At 31.7% G+C, this 25,476-nt stretch overlaps 1 protein-coding gene across 1 annotated transcript in view; it reads right to left on the bottom strand.

Annotated features, from left to right (window-relative positions):
- Myo95E (Myosin 95E) overlaps nt 1-25,476 on the bottom strand; it is a 231,765-nt gene that overhangs the window by 124,922 nt on the left and 81,367 nt on the right. Inside the window, exon 2 of the mRNA XM_075375247.1 lies at nt 4,526-4,650. Coding sequence (XP_075231362.1) covers nt 4,526-4,645 — 120 coding nt within the window. The 5' untranslated portion in view covers nt 4,646-4,650. The remainder of the gene's footprint in view (nt 1-4,525; nt 4,651-25,476) is intronic.

The following is a 25,476-nucleotide window of genomic DNA, read 5'->3' as shown; positions in this document are numbered from 1 at the left end:
AACCGTCGCGGTTTACCTTAGTTGAGAACGCGTTCCATAAAATCGTAACAATGTACTATTATAACAACAAGGATGATGGAAACAAGGATATTACTGGTTTCTCTACTCGTTAAAACAAGCCATCGTAAACCTGTTAGTCGAGCAGTTGGACAACGAAAATTCTCTCAAGTTCAACTTGTTTCTAGAATGTATACACGAAATGTATCGGAAATTATCAGATGGTGAGGAAAATTAAGAAACGAAAATCTCAAATTTTAAAACGGAGCAGATAACTGTGCACAGTCGCAACAAACTGGAGAAGTTCGAAAAAATTGTTAAAGAAGAGACGGATTTCCAAACCAATGGAAGCGGATGGAAATTACTGTGTATCGACGGTTTGTTTGTACGCGTGAACAAATACCGCGTAACTTTCCGTTACGCGGCCCGATATTCATACTTGCCGCCGGTCATTAAAAAAGAGCACGCTGTCATCAACGTTAAAAACGAGAATGATAACTACTGTTTTAAATTGGCTATCTTATCCAAATATGTTAAAAATGATCCTCAACGGCTGAGTAAGCATTACAACATATTTATCGACAAATATACCTTCAGCATGCTACAGTTTCCAGTTGATGTCGGCCAAATCGATAAATTTGAAGATGCCAACGAAGTTTCTGTAAACATGTACGTTTTGAAGGCGAACGACGAGATCGAACCGTTTAAAGTCTACGACGTCGAAAAACCGATCCATTCCGATCTTTTGTATATAAAAATTGAAAACCAATAGTCACTACTGCTACAGATCCAACTTCTGGCGGCTGGTTAGATCGCAGTTAACGCAGCACCACTGCGAAATTATTGTATGCAAGCGTTGTTTAAAATTCTAATCATAAAGATGGTGAATGCGATAGAAAAATGAAAGATCACTTACGTCGCTGTATTGACAATGAACCGGCACACTCTATCGTGCCTAAACCTGACAAATACAGCCACCCGCCTGTGTTAAAGTTTAAAAACCATAAGAACATGGAGCCCGTTTCCGATTGTCGGGTATGCTGATTTCGAGAGTATACTAAATAACCGCATACCACATACCTAAGTAACACCCACGCCAAAAAATATCACGACCCATAAGCTTTACTTTGTTTTTCACGATTCCGTCTACGATATCAAACGCGTTCTTCCTAAAGAGCCGTTACTGTACAAAGAACCTGATAGCGCTAAAAAATTTACTAAACTTGTATCAGTAGCGAATAAAGAGGCTGGTGTGATGAAAATAATGCAAGAAGAAATAAAATTGTCCATGCAAGAATGTAAAAACAAACTTCGAATGCGTAAACGCGATCCGAATATGTATATGACTCCAGAACAGGAAATAGCTTTTGAAACGGGAAACTGCTGCAAGATGTGTAACAAGTTCGAAGAAAAAATTAAAAAGGTTAGCGACTATTGCCACTTCGGAAAATACAGTACTGCACTGTGCGGCGGTTGCAACCTGCGCAGGAGAAAACAGGCAACTATCCCGGTATCTATTCACAACCTCGCCAGCTACGATTTATACTTCACCGTCAGGGAATTCAATTACGACGCTAGAAAGATTGATGTTATCGCAAAGTCGACCAAGAAATTCATAATAATTAGTAAACTGATCAGCTACAACATGAAAATAAAATGACAACACATTTCAGTTTATTTCTCCCGGATTAGATAAACTTGTCTCTAAACTATCCAAAAACACTTTTAAGCATATAGGAAAGTTCTTTTACGCGCAAGATATGTTGCTGGTCACCACGAAATGCGTTTTCCCCAGTGATTACGTTGACTCGTGGGACAAGCTTGATGAAACGACACTACCGTAAGATACATTTTAAATTTTAAGCTAGATTTTACAACAAACTGTCTGATGCGCACCGACGTAGATTATACGCATGCGTTAAGTGTTTGGAATCACACTGGCACATGTTTATTGTGTCAGACATCAGAGGTGGGATGACGAGCTGCGTTTGGAAACATGGTGTAAGCAATAATCCATACAAACCGGAACATTTGGTTTACTGGTATTACTCCTGCTACCACCCCATACGATCGCCACCATTCGGTTATTACCGAATGTCTGTACCGCGAAGGGTTACTGAGCCTCGAACAGTTAATGCGACCAGTCTCCTAACTAGCTCCTGGAGCTAACCTAGGCATAAACGGTGAGTTTAATATGAAGAAGGAAATCGAACCTAGAATCTTCGATTTATCAGTCGGCTACAACACAAAATAAAATAACGAGGTGACATGATTTTATGAATTTTTTCTGATAATAAATGCGCTTTAATTACATAGGAAATGAAAATATAATCGTACGTAAATTTATTTTTTACTTTCCTGTAAATTTCTATTTTTTTATTTCTTGTTGCAATCTGTTCAAATCGTGACCAATACGCAACCCCTTCCCACGACCCAGTGGATACCGGTGTATCCACTGTCTAGAATTCAAATCCGTATAAAAGCAACTAACTTTTACTAGAATTTTGTCCTCAGAACCTTCGACTTCGAAGATTTGAAGCTGTTAAATTACTAATATGAGACGAAGAGTTAATCACAAGACAAGTCCGATGGGCTATTCGTACATAAATGACAGATAAAATTTCAATTTTTAACCATAAAAATCGTTATTACAAAGTAATACATCGATTTTTTTAACAGAATGGTATTTAAAAAAAAAAATATTGAAGTAATATTCGGAACATTTGATCTACTTATTTTGTCTCATTTATAGGATGGTGTCGATTCAGTATTTTATTATACGGAATACTTAAAAGAAATCAAAATGAAATTACGCAACATAACTGTAGATTTGAATACAGATAATCTGTAATTATATCAAATACAATAAAATTTAAAAAAATATAAAGCGAAGAAAAAACTAAACCAATCGAATGACTAAAACTTAGCAAAGATAACAATAAGCTCAAAAATTGCGCATAAGAAGTCTATATTGGGGTTGATAAAGCTTTGTCAATGATTTTTTTTTTTCAATAACTCAAAAAAATGTGGAAATCACAGTCGGTCTTACTGTATTTCTCAATCACTTTTATAATAACCTAATTATTTTTTTTACTGAAAGTTTTCTTCAAAAAACTGGAAAATCTTTTTTGATTTTTTTTTCTTGTTAATTCGACATTAAATCCGTGTGAAACAAATAAAAAATCCTTAATAAAAACATTATTTATAAACTATTTTATAATTAATCTTTTCCGTAGTCCAGTTTGAAAGTTTTCAGAACAATGAATCTCCAGTTGTCTGCCATTTTTTGTAAGACTGGTACTTCTATCGGGAATAGTTAGGGGTTTATTTTTAATAAAAACCAAAAAAAAAAACTATCATATTTGTTTTTATAAGCTGACTAAGAAATTGTTTAAAATATACATTATTAAACGAAAAATGATTTGATATTTATAAATAAAAATTTAATCAAATCTGTCGCGCCAGATTGGTGAAAAACCAATTAACACAAAAGAAGCTATTTTAATCCGCACAATGTAATTCACTTTATTACTAGATGATTTTATTTAATTAATTTTTTTTTTCAGCAATTATTTTAAAAGAACTTTTCTTTTTAAATACCACTTCATTTTCATGAGAAAATGGTTATTTTAATAACTCTTTAAAATTCTTATTCGACTTAAAAATAATGAGTTTTGATTGAAATAATTAATACTTGGAAAGTGGCAGTTAATTTGAACACAGCCGGTTCAAAAATTCTGAAATTTGGCGAAGAAATTAAAAAAATTACCTCGATTAATAAGGTGCTAGAAAAACAAAAACTTTTACAATAATACTAACCACAAAAACTTTTACAACGAAAAGCTTCAAAATGCTGAACATTTTTAGCTGTTTCTTGAGCTGTGATTTTTTAACACAGCTCTAACCTCCATTTTTCCTTTTTTTATCCCCAAAACACAAATATAATTTTAGAAAAATCGTTCGTATCAAGAAGTATAAATTGTTGGAACGAATGAATCGTTCGTGCGCTGCGCGCAGCCGCCCGGCGCACCACCATCGGTCCCCTCTGCGCCAATAGTAGCTAAAATAGAAATGTGATATACAACAAACAGACCCACGCACCATCCTTTTTGTGTTTCACGAATTTGTGTGTTAAAAAGTTGTATTAAGTAAAGAAGTTAGATTAAATAGATATATTAATTTAATATTGTTTTATTAATTACAATAATTCACGGCATTTAAAGGTGGAAGAATGAAACTTTTTTTATTTCTTTCCAACAGCAGCCAATCACAGATGTAGCAAGTACTTTTTGTTTAATATAAGCCAACCAGCCGGTCTTCTTGTTTAATATAAGCGCAAGTGGTAGCGTCTCGGCCTTCCATCCGGAGGTCCCCGGGTTCGATCCCGGTCAGGCATGGCATTTTCACACACGCTACAATTCGTTCATCTCATCCTCTAAAGCAATATCTAACGGTGGTCCCTTAAAAAAAATAAAAAAATAAACCAACAGAACGAATAAAACTGTCAAATATTATTTTAATAACTTACGTAGATATGATCACGTTTGAAGCGTTGATGAAGATTAGCAATAAATGAATCCTCTGTAAGTGGGTCAAGCAAGACTGAGTCCCATGCTCCCACCTCTTGCTCCAGGCTCAATACGTCCATCACCTCTGAAATAAAAAAACAAAAAAATATCTATTTACAAATAAGAAAATAATTCACGAAATATATTTATTTTATAGACAATGAAAACTCAAACCCTGAAAGTACTCGATAATACTTCGGGCACCCTACAAGAAAATAATTTTGAATTAGCCGAGAATCCTGAATCCTTCGTAAAATCGTGATATCTTTATCCAAGAATTTAGTAACGTATTACCGAACAGCAATTTTGATCAGATTGATAAGTTTAAATATTTGTTGCAACAAACCAATTTTTTCCAGGAACTAAAGACCCAGTGACAAAACAGACTTCTTTAATGCAAATCCTCATCCACCCTAAAATTATGTAGCATGTGGAGACATTAAACTTCAGCTAAATAACAATAACAATGGAAGGAATCCAGAGAGGAAATTAAAGGGAATCCTTTTTCTCAGGGTAAATAGTCCGTTTAATAATCTGTTCTTTGTCATACAGACAATGACAAATCTCCAACAGATGTTGCTCAATGAGAAGGGTAACCGAACCGAAATAAGAATTTATGGAAATTTATTTATTTAATATTTATTGAAATCATTGTACTTCTAGAGTTAAGGAATGGGACGGGTACTGGTTTTGCAGGCCAGCGGATATAAATATTGTCAGGACCAGCGGGAACAGTCAGTAGCTAAGCAAGTAATTCAGCGAGGAGTTCTGTGACGTCGAGTTTTACGCGAAATTTTCTTTCCATACTCCCACGCACAAGCGTTCAGCTTATATGATGAAATTAATCACCCAAAAAAAATTTCTTAGATATTTTATTTTAACAGTTAGTATCTTCTTTTAAAGATAACTTGTACATTATTTCAATCCATCCATAGGATTATATACAAGAAAATAAAATAAAATAAAGAAAAAGATAATGTATCAGAAGAATCACAGCTGAAAAAATAAACCACAACAATGTCTTTTAAAGAAAAAAAATTAAAAAAATTTTAAAACTCATAACCCTATGAACATAAGGTATGCGGCCTGAATAACTGCATTATAACGGAATATAAGTGATTAGAAATGCTAATTTACAAAACCGATTAAAATATTAATAATAAACAACAACGGAAATGATATAGTAATAAACTTTTCATATTGTTCTCAAACAGTGTGTAAGAAATAAACATAGGCTATACAGTTATAAGTTGAAGTTATTATACAACTGTACTAAGTTAAATTCAACTTTGAAACTGCTATAATACAACTTAATCCTTTAACGGTCATTTTACAGCAGTTAATATCCTGAACTTAAGCTACGGCGGTTTAAACTGAAATTACTAAATTTCTAACGAACAATATTAGGCGCATATATAATTAATAACATTATGAAAACTAAATATAATTATTTGGGTCGGTATGTAATTAAGCGAATACAATAACAATTCGATTACAAATTTAATAATTTTAACATAGGATAATAAAAATAATTAAACTGATCGGTAATTAAATCATATCATGAAAAATATTTCAATTTATTAACAGAATTGTCATAAAGTCCATAACACGATAATAAAACAGATGTCAGTGTAAGAATATTAAAACTAAATTCGACTTAACACAATTTTAAACTTAAATTCATTAACTTTATATATGAATGCACTGATTTATATATATATATATATACAGGTGTTCCACGAAGAAAAAACCGAGAAACTTTCAGGATATGTTACACTGCTGAAAATAATGAAATAAGTTCATATAAACATAGGTCTGGAAACACTTTGTTTTCAAGTTACGGCTAGCGAAATATTTCGCTCGGATTTCAGCTCTCTAATAAAAATAAGTGTATCAGCATTTACGAACGAAAGAGCCATTTCCAACGTGTTCATTTTCTGTTGAACGCCAAATAAATCATCGTGTTAATGATGAACATTGTGTGATTCAGCATATTCAGCGTAGCCCAGGTACTATTACAAGGCGAATTTCATGTCGCACTGGTTTGTCAAAAAAACCAAGTATGGGGGCAACTACGGAACGAAAATATTTATATTTCCGCCTGCAGAAGGTCCAAAATTTTCGACCAACAGATTACCCCCAGCACTTAAACTTTTATCATCGGCTTCTAGACAAGCCTGCTAAGGGGAAAATTCAATTTTATTTACTGATGAATCCACTTTTATGAGAAACGGAATCTTCAGTTCTAAAAATAATCATTTATGGAAGGAAGACAATTCACATGGTACGGTGGAAACTAGTTTCCAACATAGATTTCACATTAATGTTTAGTGTGGCATTATTTATGACAAAATTCTGAAACCGTTTGAAAACCTATACGTCCATTTCTTGAAAATAATTTGCCGGCTTTTTTTGGAGGATGTACCTTTGCAAACTAGATTGCAAATGATTTTCTAGCAAGATGGTACAACGCCACATTTTTTTTAGTAGATATAAATCACCTAAATGCTAACTTCAACTGGATTGAACTTGGTGGACCAATCGACTGGCTACCACGATCACCTTACTTAACGCACTAGATTAATTCATTTGGGGCCATATGAAAATGATAGTATACCAACAATAAGTTAATACTATCGAAGAGTTACTCACTGAAATGCTGCTGAATTTATACAAAACGATCCTGAGATGATACGGAAAGCCATCGGAAATATTTTACGTCGGACATAGTTTTGTGTACATTGTGAAGGAAGGAATTTCGAACAATTACTGTAACTGAGGTTATTTTTTCTGCTTTATTAAGAATAATTTTTATTAGGTATAGAAAGAATAAATTCGATTTTCTGTCTATTTTTCGTCTGTTTTCCTTCAGTAAAAAACTTATTTTAAAAAGTTTTTATATACTTTTTATCGGCTACATTTACATTAATTTCTCGGAATTAAATTCTCTACAAGTTTTTTTACTAAATCTTCTGCATTCATTAGTCATTCAACAAAGCTATTGTACTACAAACGTTTAAGAAACTTGGTTTGCGACATAGAATTTCCGAAGACTTCTGGAATATCATATAATTCAATGTAATAACAAATGATGCAACATCATTCAATAATTCAATCAATAGAGTAATATGAAACGTGTCGATCATTGCCTTTCTGAACAGCACGCAATATTTTAGGATAGGAACATAACAAAAAAATCAGGTATGGAATTATTATTTTTTTTACGAAGACAGAAACTAATAAAATACAAGCAACCAATAAATAATATTTCAAGAAAGTATTATCTTTAGCGATTATGTAGTATGAATGAAGTAATATATTCCAAACACTTAGCACAAGCAAAACACTACAATATAATAGCAATTCTAGCTGTAAAATGTTGATAAAGAAAAGCAAAATAAAATTATTTATTTTTTGCATCAACTCGTAGACTGCCACAAAATTTCGAACATCTGAATAAAAGTTTCTCGTAATTTAAATATAATTACTTACACGCCGACATGTCGGCTAACTACAGAGAACAAATTTATCTAAGTCATAAATTAGATATGTAATAAAATCGAAAAAAAGACAGACTTAGATAAAATGTTGTAAAACAGTAAAATTTTAAGGAAACATTATCGACCGTGTTCACGAAGTATGAGATAACACGTTCCAGCATATCTGAAGCGCAGGTCAAAAAGGTTATTCTCGGATACTAAATTTCATACATTGTTTTTAGTTTTTTAATTTTGATACAAAATAACATTAAATCAATAATGGGAAAAAAGCAAAAGTGTAATAATATTTATCCGTAACTGAAATATAATCATTTCACTTCAATGAATGTACGGCACACGATGAAGCCATTCGATTACAGTATATCATTATGGTACCTCGTTACAGTTTTAAAAATTCAGTTGCTATAAAGTAAACAAGAGGTAAATATTAAAAATTAAAAAACACGACTCCCAAAAAAAATAACATTGCTATTTAATACAGGATAATTACTAATATAGGATAATTAAAGAGCTTTCGTGTGTAAATCTTGTATTTAGTATAATTTTCTTTTCAAATTTTTTAAAATATATAAATACATCCTACGACTCTCCCGGTAACGTAAGAATTCCAACGCTGTATCATACATCTAGATCGGTTCAGATGTTGAGCTGCTTCGATGGAACAAATTACATACACACACCTAACTACAATACACTCCTTTTGGGAAAGTCGTGTAAAACACTAGTAAAACAACTTCACACGTAGTAGAGACACGAGGATTCCAAATCATTCAAAATGAAGCGTTTTGATGAGAGTTATTTAAAAACGACTCAATCATCTGATATATTTTTTCAAGTATTTTAAATAGAGGTTTGTCCCAAAAGTAAGTGTATTCATTTTTTATTTAATTATCTATTGGACTTAGCTGAAATTACAAGTTAACTCCTTCGAAGTATGACCTTTGGGAAGTTACACAGCGGTTCCAACATTTCTTCCATTGTTCACAGCAGAACCGGAAGTCATTTTCCTTAAGTGTGTGTAACTCATCGGATACAGTTTTTTTAATGTTTTCCACGCCCCTAAATAATGAAATAAATTCAATTTCAACTTAGGAAAGAGGTAGAAATAGCACGGAGATAGCATGTGGAAGTAGGGGAACGTTTAACTTCGCCAGAAATTCTCGAATTGAAAACTAGCTGTGAGCTGGCTCGTTATCGTGGTGCAGCACTTAACCACGTGCAAGGTCCGCTCGGACTTACTGGACTCGTTTTGAAAGTCTTTCCGAGACACCTTTGTAAAAGACGCTATTAACTGTCTGTCCTGGAGGTAAATGTTTTGTGCACAATGCACAGCTCACTTCCACTTCCACATTTTCATTTGCTGACAAGGTTGGTCTTCCAGAACGAGGGTCGTCTTCAACATTTTCTGGGCCCTCTTTAAAAGCTTTGTATCACTTAAAAACCGTAGTTCTCGATAGAGTGGTATCTCCATAAGCTTTGGTTAAAGAATCAAGTATTTCTGTGACAGAGTTGTTGAGTTTCATAAAAAAATTGATAGCGTAACGTTGTTCAATATTTTCCTTCATCGCAAATGTAACGAGGTTATAAAACATGACCATATACGAACAACAGTAGCGCGCGACTGACTCAACCGATCCAGTTGAAAGAAGTATGCACGTGAAGCCAACGTCGTTTTACATTACCTGTTCTTTCAAAGAAAAATCAGTGGAGTTACTTTTGGGACAAATCTCGTATACATATATATACTCGTATATATTTATATAGCCTATGATATTCCAGATAACGTAAGGATTCCAATACGGGGTCATACATATAAATCGGTTTGACCGTCGAGTTGCTACGGTGAAACAAACATATGTACATACATATGTACAAACAACTCAATAAAATGTTAGTTTTAAATATTTTTCTCGATTTTTCTTTAAATTTCGACTTTTAAAAGTTGACTCCAAATCGTAAAAAATAATTAATTCTTAACCTGGTTCTTCAAAATGCCAAAATAAAAAAAAAATAATAATTTTTTATTAATTTTACTTTGTTTTATTTTTAATTCGAATAGATTAAAAAAAGAAAAAAAAAGCTGCTCGTGTAAATAAAGTAAGAAAAGAAGATACAATTTCAATTTAAAAATATAAATACAAATTAAAGAACTGTTACGAAGCGTGGAGTTAAAGCTGTCTAAAATGCATGAATATGTATATCATTTTTTTACCCTAATAAGATTTCCAAGTAATTTTCTTGAATTTTCACGTTATAATAGTTTAAATAACAAAATTAACATCTATATGTATATCATTACGCTATAATAATCCTTTATTAAGCAGTGATGACGACAAACGAACAAATTTGTTTTTCGTTTCAAACAAAAAAGTATACTCGTACTTTTTGATAAAAAAAACCCTCATCTTAACTATTAAAAACTTATATTTACATAAAAAAATGAGTCAAATTAACCCCTTTTATTGAAAACAGTTAAAAATCCATAATAAATGATAGACCATAAAATTTAAATTTTACGTAAATATTTCTAAAGAAAACGAGTTATTGTGACGTAACAAATTAGTTGAAAATAATTTACGCAGAAAAAAAAACGATAGTCTTTATTACGGCAAGAGAAACGTAATAAATGCTTTTCTGTCCGTTTTTTGTAAGCCTTTGTATCAGATGAAAATATTTGATCACGTGAAGTTAAAAGAAAATTGGTGAAAGAATCGATCAAGAAAATTCTCCTTGTTTAATATCCGGCTGTAACAAAAATAAATGATGAAGAAAAAGTGAAGATACAAGAATAAAATTACTTCTCTTCTTATTCTTAAATACGTCCCCTAGTAATGATTGTTCTTTAAAAAATTTGAAAAGGTCGCAAATATAAGAAATGTGTTTTCATAGAGAAGTTATTTTTAAAAGAAGGTCCGACCCTCTACGAAATTGCTTCAATAAGGCAGATTCTGGCAGCGCGGCCTATGGGACAGGATATATAGAAATTCAGTTAAAATTGCCGAGCACGTAATTAGAATGAAGGATGGAAAATTTCATAAATCAGAATAATATAAACAAAGAAGAAAGGCCCATAGAAACGATAAAAACAATGGTCCGAAGTGTTGATCGAAAAAAGTTTCAATTATTCGAAATCTGTTAGAGATCGACGAAGTTTGAAAATTCTCTATCCCAATGAATAAATGAGGTTGCCAAAACAAAAATCATTTAGGCTATATTACAAAGGTATTTCCAACTTAGCAGAAGTATTGTAATGAGGGTAATGTTTTTTAACATATACCGGTCTTTGTAGTGTATTAATCTACTGTAAAGACGGAAGATATAACTTGTAGGGAAGATGACCTACATTTTGGTGGGCTTACAAGTCATACGCCACAGTATATTCGGCTCATGAAAAAGACGACTGGAAACCACTTAACTATCTAATCAAGCTCAACATGGGATGTTTTCGAAATCTGTTACTAAATCATTATGAATGTGTTTCCTCTTCTCTGTTTCTTTATTATTTTGTGGTTCTTTTATTACTTCCTATGCCACTCTCTCAACAAGATTTAAGATAAATAAAAATACAGTATTTCATTTATTTTCATTATTATTTGTTACAATGTTTTACAGATGAAAATCGGACGGTAATCGAGAAATACATAAACTTTGAAAATCAAAATATTTGAAAACAACTTCTGAAAAATGAGTTAGACAAGACTTTCAAATCAAAAAGCGGCTAAGAATATGATTAAATTGATCCACACCCTAAATGTATAATTCAAAAAACAAACTTTCAAGTTATTCAACTAATCTTTTATTAGGAGGTCTTGTCTAAAATACATCGGTTACTTTATAAAAACTTACATACTAAAAGTATATATATATATATATATATATATATATATATATATATATATATATATATATATATATACTAGCTGCCCTGCCACGCTTCGCTGTGGCACAGCGAAGTTTCTGCGACGTTTATCAATTGATCGTTTCTTCGAAGGAGAACAATATCTCTAGGTTGGAACTGATCTTCGACTATGACAATTGCTACTTCGTATATATAGATTTCCTCTACTGAACCAAATACGAAGTCTATTCAGAAAATAACCGCATTTATTTTTTTAATCTTTATTATTAATTTTACAGATAACTGATTGCTCCTTGTCCTCTTCAAAGTACTCCCCTCCCCTATTCACATACTTTTCCCAGCGGTGTTTTCAATTCGCGAAGCAGTCCTGGATAGATTCATTTGAAATGGCCTTTAAGGTCAGTGATGAATTTGATTTAATATCATCCGTTGTGATCCTTTGCATGAATGTTTCATCGTCATGGCTTGTTGCCGACAAATATCCTCTCGATGTTCGTTCTGTTGTTCGGTCATCATTCGAGTAACAAACTCTATTGCAATTCGATGCATGATCGATTTTTCAGTCAAAATGGAACGGCGTGATCCAATCGAGATGCTAACCACTTCTGCAAGTTCTCTGAAGTCAAGCGGTGATTTGCACGCACCAGATCGTTGATTTTCTGAACGCGGATGTCATCAGTTGAAGTCGAAGGCCTTTCTGGTCGACGGTCGTCTTCAATTGACTGTCGATCACTTTTAAATCGTGAAAACCATTCGTAACATTGCGATACGCCCCAGAACATCAACTCCGTAAGTTTTCTTTTAAAGTTGAAACGTTTCTGTGATAGTTTCCTTCAGTTTCACGCAAAATTATACGTTGTATCGTTGCTCCCAAAAATCGCTACCAACAATTAAACACGTTGCATTCAAATAATAACAACACGAAAACTAAACGAGATATCAACAATCCAAAGACACGTGTTTACAGAAGAGGTTACGCGGAACACAATGTTCCCAACCGCATGTCACTAAATATCTCTGTTGGCGCTAATTAGAGTGCTCGGTATTTTTCTGAACAGACTTCGTATATTGCTGTAAATTAACATGATAAACCAATCGAAATGGTGATATTTAATCCAACCACACTAATGTATGTTCACCACAAGGTCGGACTCATTATCACTATCAGAGAAAACCAAACCCGACTAGTGCTTCTAGTAGCTCGTATGCTTAAAACCCGTACCGAAAGACTGGTATATATCACATTAAGGATCAGATTAATGTAATCTATTCTGTTTCAAACAACCGCTATTTTTACGTAAAAGAATTTGTTTAAACATTCAAAATTGATAAACAATAAAATTGATAAAACAAACGGAACCTGACGAAAAGTAAGTAGTTTAAAGAACTATAATAACATAACGATGATCCCCAATTCAAATCTCGATTTTACTTTCTTCAAACTTTTCACATAAATAACATCAAAACTAGATAAACTTTTCTACACCCACATTAACCTAGTTTAGTAAAAGACATTAAAGAGAAAAATCTGAAAGAAATTTTACGTTTAAATATTAATAACGACACTAAAATACGAAGGTGAACTAAAAACAAAAAAAATTACTTCACACTTAAAGTATTATTGTACATAAAAAACCACGATACTGCTAACTAGATAACAATTTTAAATCAATAAAACTAACAAAAAAAAGGATATCACTAAAACCAAAAAAGAATAAACATATTGCAGAGATAATATCTAATATTTTCCTCCGGTGCCATATCATAAAAACAAACAAAAACTTTCCCATTTTTTTTTCTGTATCTTTACGTTTTTATCTTATACCCCTACACTATTTTACTTTATTACATTTATTTTTTATAAAATTCTTTTTTTTACAGATGCCATATGGTAATACTTAAAAGTAAAATAAATAAAAAACTAATAATCCACAAATACCGGTATTAAATAAGTCACGTCAAACTTACGCGTAGAAATAATAAAAATACGGTATATAAAATCATAAGAAGGTTGACATTTTAAGGGGAGATAAAAGCATTTTTTTTTTTATTTCCAGAATAACCACAATAAAAACAAAGAGGTGATCGAAATATAAGATAGTTATTTGTTTAGAAATTGGCCACATTCAGAGACCATTTCCATTTTCATTTGAAATCATACGACAATTATCCAATTTGCTGGCGCAAAATACCATTCGTAAATTTATTTACAAATATAACTTTATACGGGAATATTAATCCGACAAAACAGACGTAAAATCCGAATTTAATAACTGCAGGTTAAACTATTTCTAACATATAAAGCCGACTACTTGTATACATACTTTTTAACCAAAATTTTGGTTTTCAGGACTCGAAAACGTTGATAAATATCCTAAATTTTTGGGATAAATTTTCTGACATACAAGTTTTCCTTCATTATAAAAAGTGTCTTTTAAAGGTGAGGTCAAACTCTAGGAAGTGATTCCACTTAACATACTGAAGAAAAAAATTATTTTTTTAATAACGGTTGGAGATAACGCAATAAAATTTTGTACTTTATTTTAAACTAACATATTTTAATAGGAAAAATAATAACGATAATCTTCGTTGACAAATTTCAAATGGCGGTCATTTCAATTTTTCTCTTAAATACAGAATGATTCAAAGAAACGTGAAATTTAAAAAATTAAATAACGTTAATGAAAAATTTTTTTTAGAAAATGAATTTTATTTCATGTAATTGTACAAATGTTGCCATTTTAGGATACATACATTTTAGTTTATTTTTTAAAGATAACAGCTTCCAGGTGACCTCCTCTTCTACGTAAACACTCACGAAGTCTCTTCGTTAAATTGTTCATGGTTTGATGTAACATCTCAACTGGAATTTTCGCAATTGCTTCTCGGATCTTTGCCTTCAGTTCTTCCGTTGTAGCAGGTCTATTGTGGAACACTTTGCTTTTAAGGTGACCCCACAAAAAGTAATCGCAAGCTGAGAGATCAGGCGATCTGGGAGGCCATCTAATGTCACCATTTCGTAAAATGACACGTTGTCCAAACAATCGGCGTACAGCTGCCATCGATATTCGTGCAGTATGTGACGTTGCTCTGTCTTATTGAAACCAGGCTGTGTTAAGAATCGGTGGAAATCTCTTTTGTTGTTCCACAACACAGCAATGCTACGTAACGAGCCGACGTCACTGTAATCGCAAGACCGTTGTCAACCTCAAAAAAATAAGGGCCTATAACACCGTAAGATGACATAGCACACCACACGGTCACATTCTGGCTGTGCAACGGAAGCTGATGTAGCTGCGTAGGATTTTCTTGTGCCCAGTATCTGAAATTTTACTTATTAACAATCCACTGAGATGGAAATGCGCATCGTCTGACATCCACAGTTCGTGAGCAAACTCTTCGTTATCATTTATCTTCTGAAGCATTAAGTTACAGAATTGTGCTCGCACAACTGCATCGTTCGGTTGCAGTTCCTAGACGATCTGCAACTTGTATGAATGGAATTGCAAGTCCTTCACTAACATTCTTCGAACACTTGAACTATGCAATTGTAAAGATGTGGAGAGACGACGGATTGACCGATGTGGACTTCGTGTGACAGCATCTTGTAAAGCTTGAACATTCTGTGGTGTACGGACGGTTCGCTCACGGCCTGGAGGTTTCTCTTTCATTGCCGAACCGGTTCCCTCAAAATTAGATATCCATGTTTTAATTGCATGTAAAATGATGGAACACGGTCGTGCCGTCCCAGATTAAAATGACGGCGAAATTCTCTACGTGCTCCCTCCACACTGTCATTGTTTTTGTAAAACGCTTGATAGCAAATGCACGTTGCGCACCGCTCCAAGGATCCATGACAACTAAATGGCAGGTTAGGTTAGAGAGGCTGGCGCCACTTATCAAGTGGTACCAATCGCCCACGGCTACCAACACAACTTTCAAAATTTCCCGTTTCTTTGAATCACCTTGTATCTTAGAAATTATTGGACTTATCAAATTGTGTTGTATTATAAAAATTATGAAGCATTTTTTGTGAACAAAACGACACCTTAGTCGTAAAACTCTGACGACAAACAACAAAGTTATTGAAAAAAGAAGGCCTAAACCGATATGGCGGCCATCTTTTTTTTATTATCAAGATAATCAGAAAATTTGATTTAGTTATCAAGTGAGTCACGATAATAAAAAAAAAAAAACAAGAGATCAACCGTGGCGGGAGTTACTTATAGTTCACTAGTTGAACAATTTGCAACGTACACACTTTATGAAACTAATACGTATGAGGTATTATAATAGCAAATAAAACATCTATGGAAAGAAACATGAGATTATTTGATACGCACACAAAATGTATTTCCTGGAAACAGAGTAGGTACGTAGAAAGAAAGAAAATTGTCGTTTTTTAGAAGCGCACAATAGATTCTCTTACTGTGGCGAAAAAATGCAATATATTACGTACATTTGCATCATAAGAAATTGATCAATAATAAACAAAGAATAAAAAATAAGTTTTTAACTTTTTTTTTTCTTTCTACCTAACCTTTATTTTCAAACTTATTGGTAATGAATAAAAAAAATTAAATTTTTTCAAAACAAAAAAACAATAATTAATAACTTGTTTTAATACACATTCGCTCACTCGATGTCAATATCACAACAAAAAACAGCGCATACATCCCGTCTTCTTTTACAGAAAGAAAGAACAAGGGTAGGACAAGTTCAGAAGGAATAATAAAGTGAAAAGAGAGCAATTCTAGTCCGTTTGATATTGTGAAGAATCATTGCTATTCTGTCGTATAATACACACTGGCAAAACGAAAGCTGGAGGCGAAGTAATAAAGAAGTTTCCACTACCATACTTTAATAGTGAACAGTGATCAAACCTAAAACCTTTTTTGCTCTTATTTTTTCCGTTCTTATTCTTCTTTTTCCTATAGTAAAAAAAAAAAAAAACGAGAGCAGTGACTGAACGACCGTCAACAGAGCGCTTGCACCCCGTGCATCAAAGAAATTGTGAATGGAGATATTTTCCTAAGCTTATAGAATACTACTACATTTCATCTGTGATCTGAAACCTTTGCCATTTTTGTACGCTTTAATTTAACTTGCTGTGTACATTGCGTCGACCAGGCGCGATGGTCAGAATTTTGTAACCAATATTTAACCAACTTTCAGATGAGATAGAACGTTAAAATTTTGCACACATGCTTGTTATCGATTATAATACATTGTGATAACAAAAAAAAATCCATAAAAAATCTTATTTTCATAGAAAATTTGTTTGTAAATAATGGAAATTCAAACAATTGTGCATTCATACGAAAGACTTCTCGGCGCAGAGAGGCACCAGTCAGCAGTGCTTTCTGCTACGCAAGAAAATGATTAGCCTATAATATGAAGATGGGTTATATATGGGCAGCTTATATATTTAAAGAACGTATTAGCTTATATTATATATTATTAGCCTATATTATTATAGTTTATAAGCGGGCTAGTATCAGTGAATCACTACTTAGATTTATGCACAGATGTGTTGACTCGGTTATTCATTTTGCTACATCATTATATTTGAGAAGAACTCCATCTACGATCGTATACAACTGAGTCTTTCTTCTTTGGTTAACAGCCTTTAGGCTGGTTGGCAGCAGCCCTCTGTTCTTCTGACTTCAGCCTTTCTCTTTAGCTCCAAGTATCACAGTTCATATTGTCCATCTATGAACTCCAACCGAGGCCTTCCCCTAGAAACTCTCCCTTCCATAAGTCCCTCTATAACCTTCATAACCAGACCCTGGGACCTAAGAATGTGTCCTATTAGCTGAACTCTTCAACTTTATAATTATTTCAAAAAGCTTTTCTCTTCGTTAACTCTCTTAAATACCTCCTCGCTTGACACTGTTTCCATTCAACTCATCTTTATCATCCTTATGTTAACACCATGCTTCAAAAGCCAAAAGTGGCCTATTTACCTCCTAAAAATCGTCCATGATTCGCTCCCATACAAATGTTCTCAGTAACTGTTTTCTTAACTCAAGGCTTATATTATTTGCTGTAAAAAGTTTTTACTTTTTATTAAAGGCGTTCTTTGACGGCTGTATTCTACTCACTATTTATCTGTTGGTTCTTCTATCACCTGTTATTTTAATTCCCAAATATTTAAACTCTTCCACTTCCTGAATAATCTCACCTCTCAGTTTTATTCGTTCTTTTCTTAGTCCATGCTAATATTTTGATTTTATGACTGTTACTACACATATGAAATTCTTCTTTCAGTACCCTATACATAACAGTAATTGTGTAGATTTACATAATAATTTACATAACGTTTAAATGTGTTAATTCATCACACTTATCTCCCTGAGATTGTGTGACAAGTTTCATAATAACAGACTGTCTAATTGCGGCAGTATGTTTTTTAGTCTAATCGAGACTAAAGGTTAGGAAAAAGAAAAAAACGCTTTTATTTAACTAATGAAAAAAATGAATTAAAATCGAAAGATAATTACACTATCATGGTAAATCAAGAATAAATGTTTACAATAAACTCTGATTAAATTACAAATAACATTATATATTGATAATGATGATCTATAAATCTGTTTTCTATTCACAGTTGAGAATGTAATTTTATGTGAACATTTATTTATTACACCTCTCAGTTAGTTTTAATTATAACGTATATTGAAGGAATTTATTAACGATATTTTTTTACATTTTATATCACGAACAGTAAAAGCGTGAGGCCGCCGATCATTGTATTAATTACATTTTATGATCATCTCATTGATAAATATGTAAATATTTTTTTATCTGTATAAAAAATTATTCGAATTTAATCACACTTTATTACAAACATAGATGTATATTACAAACAGTGATTTTTTGATTTTTTTCAGTGCACCTTTAAATATATTTGTACTGGAGAATTTTTTCAAACAATTTATACTTCAATTCAATAATATCCAAATAGTGAAATTTCGGTACTTTTTTTGTAATTTTTTCATTAGTTAAATAAAAGCGTATGTATGTAAATAAAAAAATTAAATAAATAAAACAATAAAAAGATGAATAATAAAGAATCATCTGCACCAAAATAAATCGTTGTATCATTTAACAAAACTATAGTAAATGATCTACAGGTGTTTACAACTTATTTATTGTCATGTGACAACAGAACAAAAAACTATTAGACTAGATTAACTGTCGCATACTTTCAAACATTTATTTGTTTATTATACATTTAAAAAAATTATCTAACGTTAAACATAAAATATAAGTGTGCCCAATCTTTTGTATTTTAACCCAGATTTTTCGAAAACTAGTACTTAACACATAGTTCTAGAACCTATTTATTTTTTTTCTTCAATTTTTCTGGTCAGATTTTATATAAAACCAGTAAATTTCAAATGAATAAATTTCAAATTCCCTTAATGTGGGTCCCGATAATTACAGTCTTGGTGCAGAAATTTTACCGAATAGCAGAAATCAGGGCGAAATCTTTCGCCAGCCGAGACTCTTAACAAAGCCTTTCCGAACCTATGTTTACATGAACATTTTTCTTCATTTTCACCAACCGAACATGTCCTGAAAGTTTGTTACATTCTTCGTGAATTACTTTGTGTATATAACAACAACAACAAAAAATTGAAATAAAAAATGTTAGCTGTACTTTATTTTTACAATTCATATTTGTACTACAGGTTTTGTGGTTGGTGGGAGAAAAAGCTTTGCAGATTTCTCCCACCAGAGGTGCAGATGTGATTGAGTGCATCAAATTTTATCCGATTATCGTGGAGAAGGAGGCGGTGCTATAGTATATTACTGAAGGAAATCTCATATGTAAGTAGAGGAACATACTTAATATTCGATTATAATTCTAGTCTTTTTTTTTTTTGTAAGCTTCCATTATAATTATAATAATTCGGAAATTATACTGCAATACACTTAGAAATGAATGCAGAACAAACCCACGGTTGTCATCAAAAATGTAAGAACTACAATAAAGATTAATAAATATTGGAAACACAAAAATAAACAAATAAAAACATCCCGTATACAACACATATTGGAAAATAAAAATGCGAAATCTTTCTGGTGTTATTCCAACAGTAAATTCATCTACAGAAAAAATAATTTCCCGAAAAACAACAGCATAGTTTTTACTTTCTTGTACGAAGTAAAGCAGTATTATAATCGCGAACATTTTCAGATTTTAAAGGAAATATCCATTTTCACCAATCCCTGATCCATTTTGACTAGTTTTGGCGTGACGTCTGTACGTATGTATCTCGCATAACTCAAAAACGATTAGCCGTAGGATGTCGAAATTTTGGATTTAGCACTATTGTAACATCTAGTTGTGCACCTCCCCTTTTGATTGCAATCGACTGAACCAAAAGTGTCCAAAAAAGCCCAAATTCCCAAACAATTTGGATTTTGGACTTTTTGTTAACTGTAGTAATAAGCCCTCATTGAGAGCTTTTCAACGATATCATAAGAGGTATTTATTTTCGTTGGTTCCAGAATTATAGCCAAATAAAATTAATTAATGAAATATTTGGATCTTACAAGGGAAGGCACATCGGTTCGAATTATAACGTATATTGAAGGAATTTATTAACGATATTTTTTTACATTTTATATCACGAACAGTAAAAGCGTGAGGCCGCCGATCATTGTATTAATTACATTTTATGATCATCTCATTGATAAATATGTAAATATTTTACATATTTATCAATATGTATCAATATTCATCAATATTTATCAATATTTATCATATTTATCAATATTTTAAAAACGTTTTTTTAAAATAACTAATAATTCAATAATAAAAAAAAATAAAAAAATAAACTTTTTAGTGAAATAAAATTTTATGTACTTTTAAAAATGTGTATATGTAATTTAATAGGCATTATTACATATGTATATATGTAGTAGATTTGGTGAAACATCTGATTAATTAATTTAATTGAAAATTATAGTTTAGAATCGTATTATTTTTGGATCTTCTAGTTTAATTTCTGTTAATTCTTATTTGATTATTTTGGAATTTCTGTTTAGTTTCATCTACATTAAACTTAACTACTGAGTGACTGAAAAATAGACCCTCACAAGAACAAATACAATGAGGTATACACGCCCGATCTTTAATAAATTGCAAACAATTCTTATTTTTTTGGTTCATTATTCCTCTGATATTGTCGGACAATATTCTCCCTAAGTCGGAGTTAATCATCCTTTCGTTTATTTATTTTTTGTTGCCAATCCTTAATCGCTCCTTGGTTTGAAATAATTCTTCTGATTTTAATTTGTGTACACGTTTCCTAGTTTCAGCAATTGTGTAACTCTCCACTTTATTAAAGAATTCGAGGATCGTATCTCACTTTCAAATGAAATAAGCTTAAATGAAGTGTAGCAAAAAATGATGTGTTTATGTAATTTAATAAGCGTACAAGGATGTCATGTGGTGTCCAGATTAGATTTTTTAATGATATAACAGATAATTTTTTTTTAAATTTATAAAACAGTTTATAACAACAAACTTGTATATATGAATCTCTGTGGTCTAAAGCTTTTAAGTTCTATGACTGATGTAGTATAATAATGTGTGATTTTGAGTCTAATTAAATAAATATTTAGAATGTTATAATTATTTTTCATAAAAACCATAGTTTTAAATAGATGTATTCGAGAGAATATTAATAGGTTCAGTCTTTCAATATTATTGTAATTATTTCTAAATTTCACAAATCTCTATAAATCCTAAAAATCTCCTTGTTTAGAAGAAATGTTCTAGGTATCCATAGATCTTCTGGGACCTTAAAAAAGCAAATTAAAACGAGTAAATCATCATCAGTTGATTTTACAGTTATTTTTATCGGAAATAGATAATGTAACGTAAAATCACAGCGTAAATTAGCACATAACATGATTACTCCAAATCAGTTCGCACTGATCTTTAATACAATCGCTGTGCGTTCTTTTAGTCAACTAAATGAAATCAGGAAATTTGTTTCGAAATCCTTTTCGTTTCTTCTTTGACTTAAAATCATAATAACTACAATCATTTCTCATACTTAGCTACGTCACGGACAAAGATTTGCGTTTCAAGAAGTGGATGGATGCTTGGCTTGGCTTTTCTCTCATTTTGTAATATTGTAAAAATAAATCACTGTTGTGTTTCGTTGTAAAAAAAGAAGCAGATTGATAATGGTGAAGAATTTTAAGTGATACTGATTTTTGAAAAAATACTGATCGGGTTAAAGTATAAAAAAATCTATTGAAAGATGTAGATCAATCAATCAGTAGTTCAAAGTAACCGATTGTAATGTAGTATTAAAAATACTGCATTCAAAAAAGCATTAAAACACTGTATTCACAATAGTATTAAAATTATTCTAATCACAACAATACTTTAGTCACTAGAATATTAAAAATACTAAAAACAAAAAGAAATTGACAAAAGTTCCAAAGCAAAGAGCTGTTTTTAACATGTAGTCTAGATATAGACAAGTAACAATTGAGCAATTGAGCAAGTAACAATTGATTTGGCAACAATGCATCTGACTGAGTGGTAGTGGTGGCTTGTTGTTATGACTACAGCCAATGTCTAAGAGGAAGATAAGTTCCCTCCCGAATAAATCTAGCATTCAACTCGAAAAATGCTACAATATATAATATATTAGGTCTTTAATGAGCAATAAAAATAAGAGAGGGCCCAAAGTTGTATATGCTGAACTCCATTATCAATTTTTGAGAGACTCAATATAGTGATACAATTTGTTTCTTAAAAAAATAAGATTTCATCTATCTTAACTGCAATGATATATATTCCACAAAAAAAAACTCTGCAATTAATAGGTTCATACATTTAAAAAGTCACAAAATATAACAGTGGTATACTATGATCTTTTAGTCGCTTCTACAAAACGGATAAAATTGCAGTTTTTTCCCTAAAGCTATGTTAGTTGAAGTAAGAAAATTATTATGAAATAAGAAGAAAAAATAACAAGCTCTCAACAAAAATTGTTTTCAAGAATGCCTAGAAAACAGCAACAGATACATAACTGCTAGGTAAAATTAAGCCATCTATTTGAAATGTAGGAGTTTAATCCATTTTGTAACCAAGATTTCAGTAATTTTGGACTGTATACCTCAAAAGTTAAAATGTGGAAGCTTTACACAACGACATCAACAACTTTCCTATTTTATTTAAGTTTTAAAGTTCTGTTAACAAATAATATACATCGAAGGAGTACACAATGAAGATTATTTAGCATAAATAAACTCTAAATGATTAATAATAAATGAGACAATTCATAAGAGAAGTATAAAATCAATGTTTTGAATCTCCAGAAACAGATTTTTATTGAAAAAAAATAGAATCAAAGAAGTGATTTAAATAAAAGTCAATTCATTGAACAAAATCAATCAAAACAATTATAAATTTCTTCTAAGAATTATACTGTATAACCATTGTTATATAGAATTGTTTGCGTATATTAACAACGAAAAAAGTTTAAAATATCAAAAATGAAAGATAACTAAGATTTATTATTCTTTTTTAAAGAAAATGGATTCATTTTTTTTCATGTAAAAAACCAATAATAAAAAATTAGAAGTGATGTAACGAGTTAAAAAAGTTGTACATAAAACCAATGAAAAAAATAGGATGAGTAAATAAAATGATTGAATAACAATAAAACTAATAATAAAAAACTTAAAAGAGAAAAATATTTAAAAGTAGGTAAAAATAGAGACAATTTTGTACAAAAAAAAAGAAATGTTAGTAATGCCTTTGGGTAAAAGTAAGAATAAAATAAGAAAATTAAAAGAAAGAGAAATGTTTATAAGAAAAGAAAGAAAGTGTAACAGAGAAAGTCAAAGAAACAAGAACAAGAAGGAGAAAATGAAAGGGATGGGAAGTTAAAGTTATAAAGAAAGGAGGTGAAGAAGACCAGCAGTGGGGATATATATGAGAACGGTTCATTTTACAGAATTTCGGCTTCATTTCTGGGCGTCGCACTGAGACCGGGTCCCATTATAAGCTCTCACTGATATAATTAAGTTATTCATCAGCATCCCATCCTCCTGGAACTAAAAACTCATCCTATCATCAGTTCCCAACCTCCTGCTCTTCGACCGACCAATCCCCGCCTACCACCATCAAACCTCTCACAGAAACGGTGATGACAACGACCCACAAAACCCATCAGCACAGAATTTACGCCTACTAACACACACACACACACACACACACACAAAACTATCAACAACTAATGTACGCCAATGACAATATCCTGCGTTGAACGGTCACTGCATTGACATAATCAAATTGGAACTGACAAGATTATTGACTTTATAATCGTTTTAATCTGTCAATTGGTGGCAATCTAATTTACTATATTTAAACACTTTATATCATAACAATTTTTTTAAATACAAATTCATATAAATCGATTATATTTATTGCTTTATAAATGAATAAACAAATTAATTTCTATATATATATGAACTGTATTGCAAAAATTACTATATATATAAAAAAATAACAGTTGAAAAACTTCACTCAACAATGACAGTCGTAAAGGTAATTTAGTAGTCTCTAGAATACCTGTAACAAATTCATTTTTCTGGCATCTTTAAGCAACTTCATCGCTTTTTCATTATATGATTAAGCCCACATAATAAGTTCGTGAAAGCCCAAAATATTTTGGTAATTAGAAATTAACAAACGGTGACGGGAGAAAGAACTAGATAATGTTGATTATCCGCTCATCAGTTTTCTTTCCCGGCTACAGTTTGTTCATTTCTAATTATTATTAGTACACCTAATATGTACGTTTTAATGTTCAACTGATGAATAATAAGCAACCCCCCGCCCACGAACAATAAGATGATACATACGGCACCGTAAATGAGATGTAGTTTGTATAGACTTAGAGGCCGACCGATCATTCCTGAGTCGTGTGGTTAACTGAACCCCAACCATCAAAGTACACCGGTATCCACTGATTAATATTCAAATCCATATAAAAGCAACTAAGTTTTACTAGGATTCAAACCTCACAACTTTCGACCTCGAAAATAGCTGTTAAACAAATGATTTTGCGACGATGACAAGTTAACCATAGACCAGCTAGGTGATTTACAATTAACAAAATATTTTGGGCTTACCCAAACCTACTACGGGCTTAATCACGTAATGAATTTAATACAACTATATACCGGTCTGTTGATCTTTCACAAGAAAGGCAATCAATCTATAATCTCCTAAGTTTCTTTGATACGATTTGATAGTAAATATAATGTTCAGTTATACCTTATCTTCTCGAAAATAGACGTTTACCTTTGTTTTTACTTTACCATTAGATAAGAAACTTACGTCTCTCTATATATCACAGAACGATGAAATGTGGCAAGTGTAGAGCCTGAAATAATGAAGAGATGCGGTAATGGATAGTCTATTTCTCTTTTTATCCGGTTAAATTTTAATTATATATCATATTTTCATTTTTAATGTAGAAATAAGAAAAATATATTATGTTTTTAG

This window comes from Lycorma delicatula, chromosome 9 (genome assembly GCF_047948215.1).
Source record: "Lycorma delicatula isolate Av1 chromosome 9, ASM4794821v1, whole genome shotgun sequence".
Lineage (NCBI taxonomy): Eukaryota > Metazoa > Arthropoda > Insecta > Hemiptera > Fulgoridae > Lycorma > Lycorma delicatula.
Note: the sequence above shows the minus strand (reverse complement) of the source record. Positions and strands in the feature narration are given on the sequence as shown.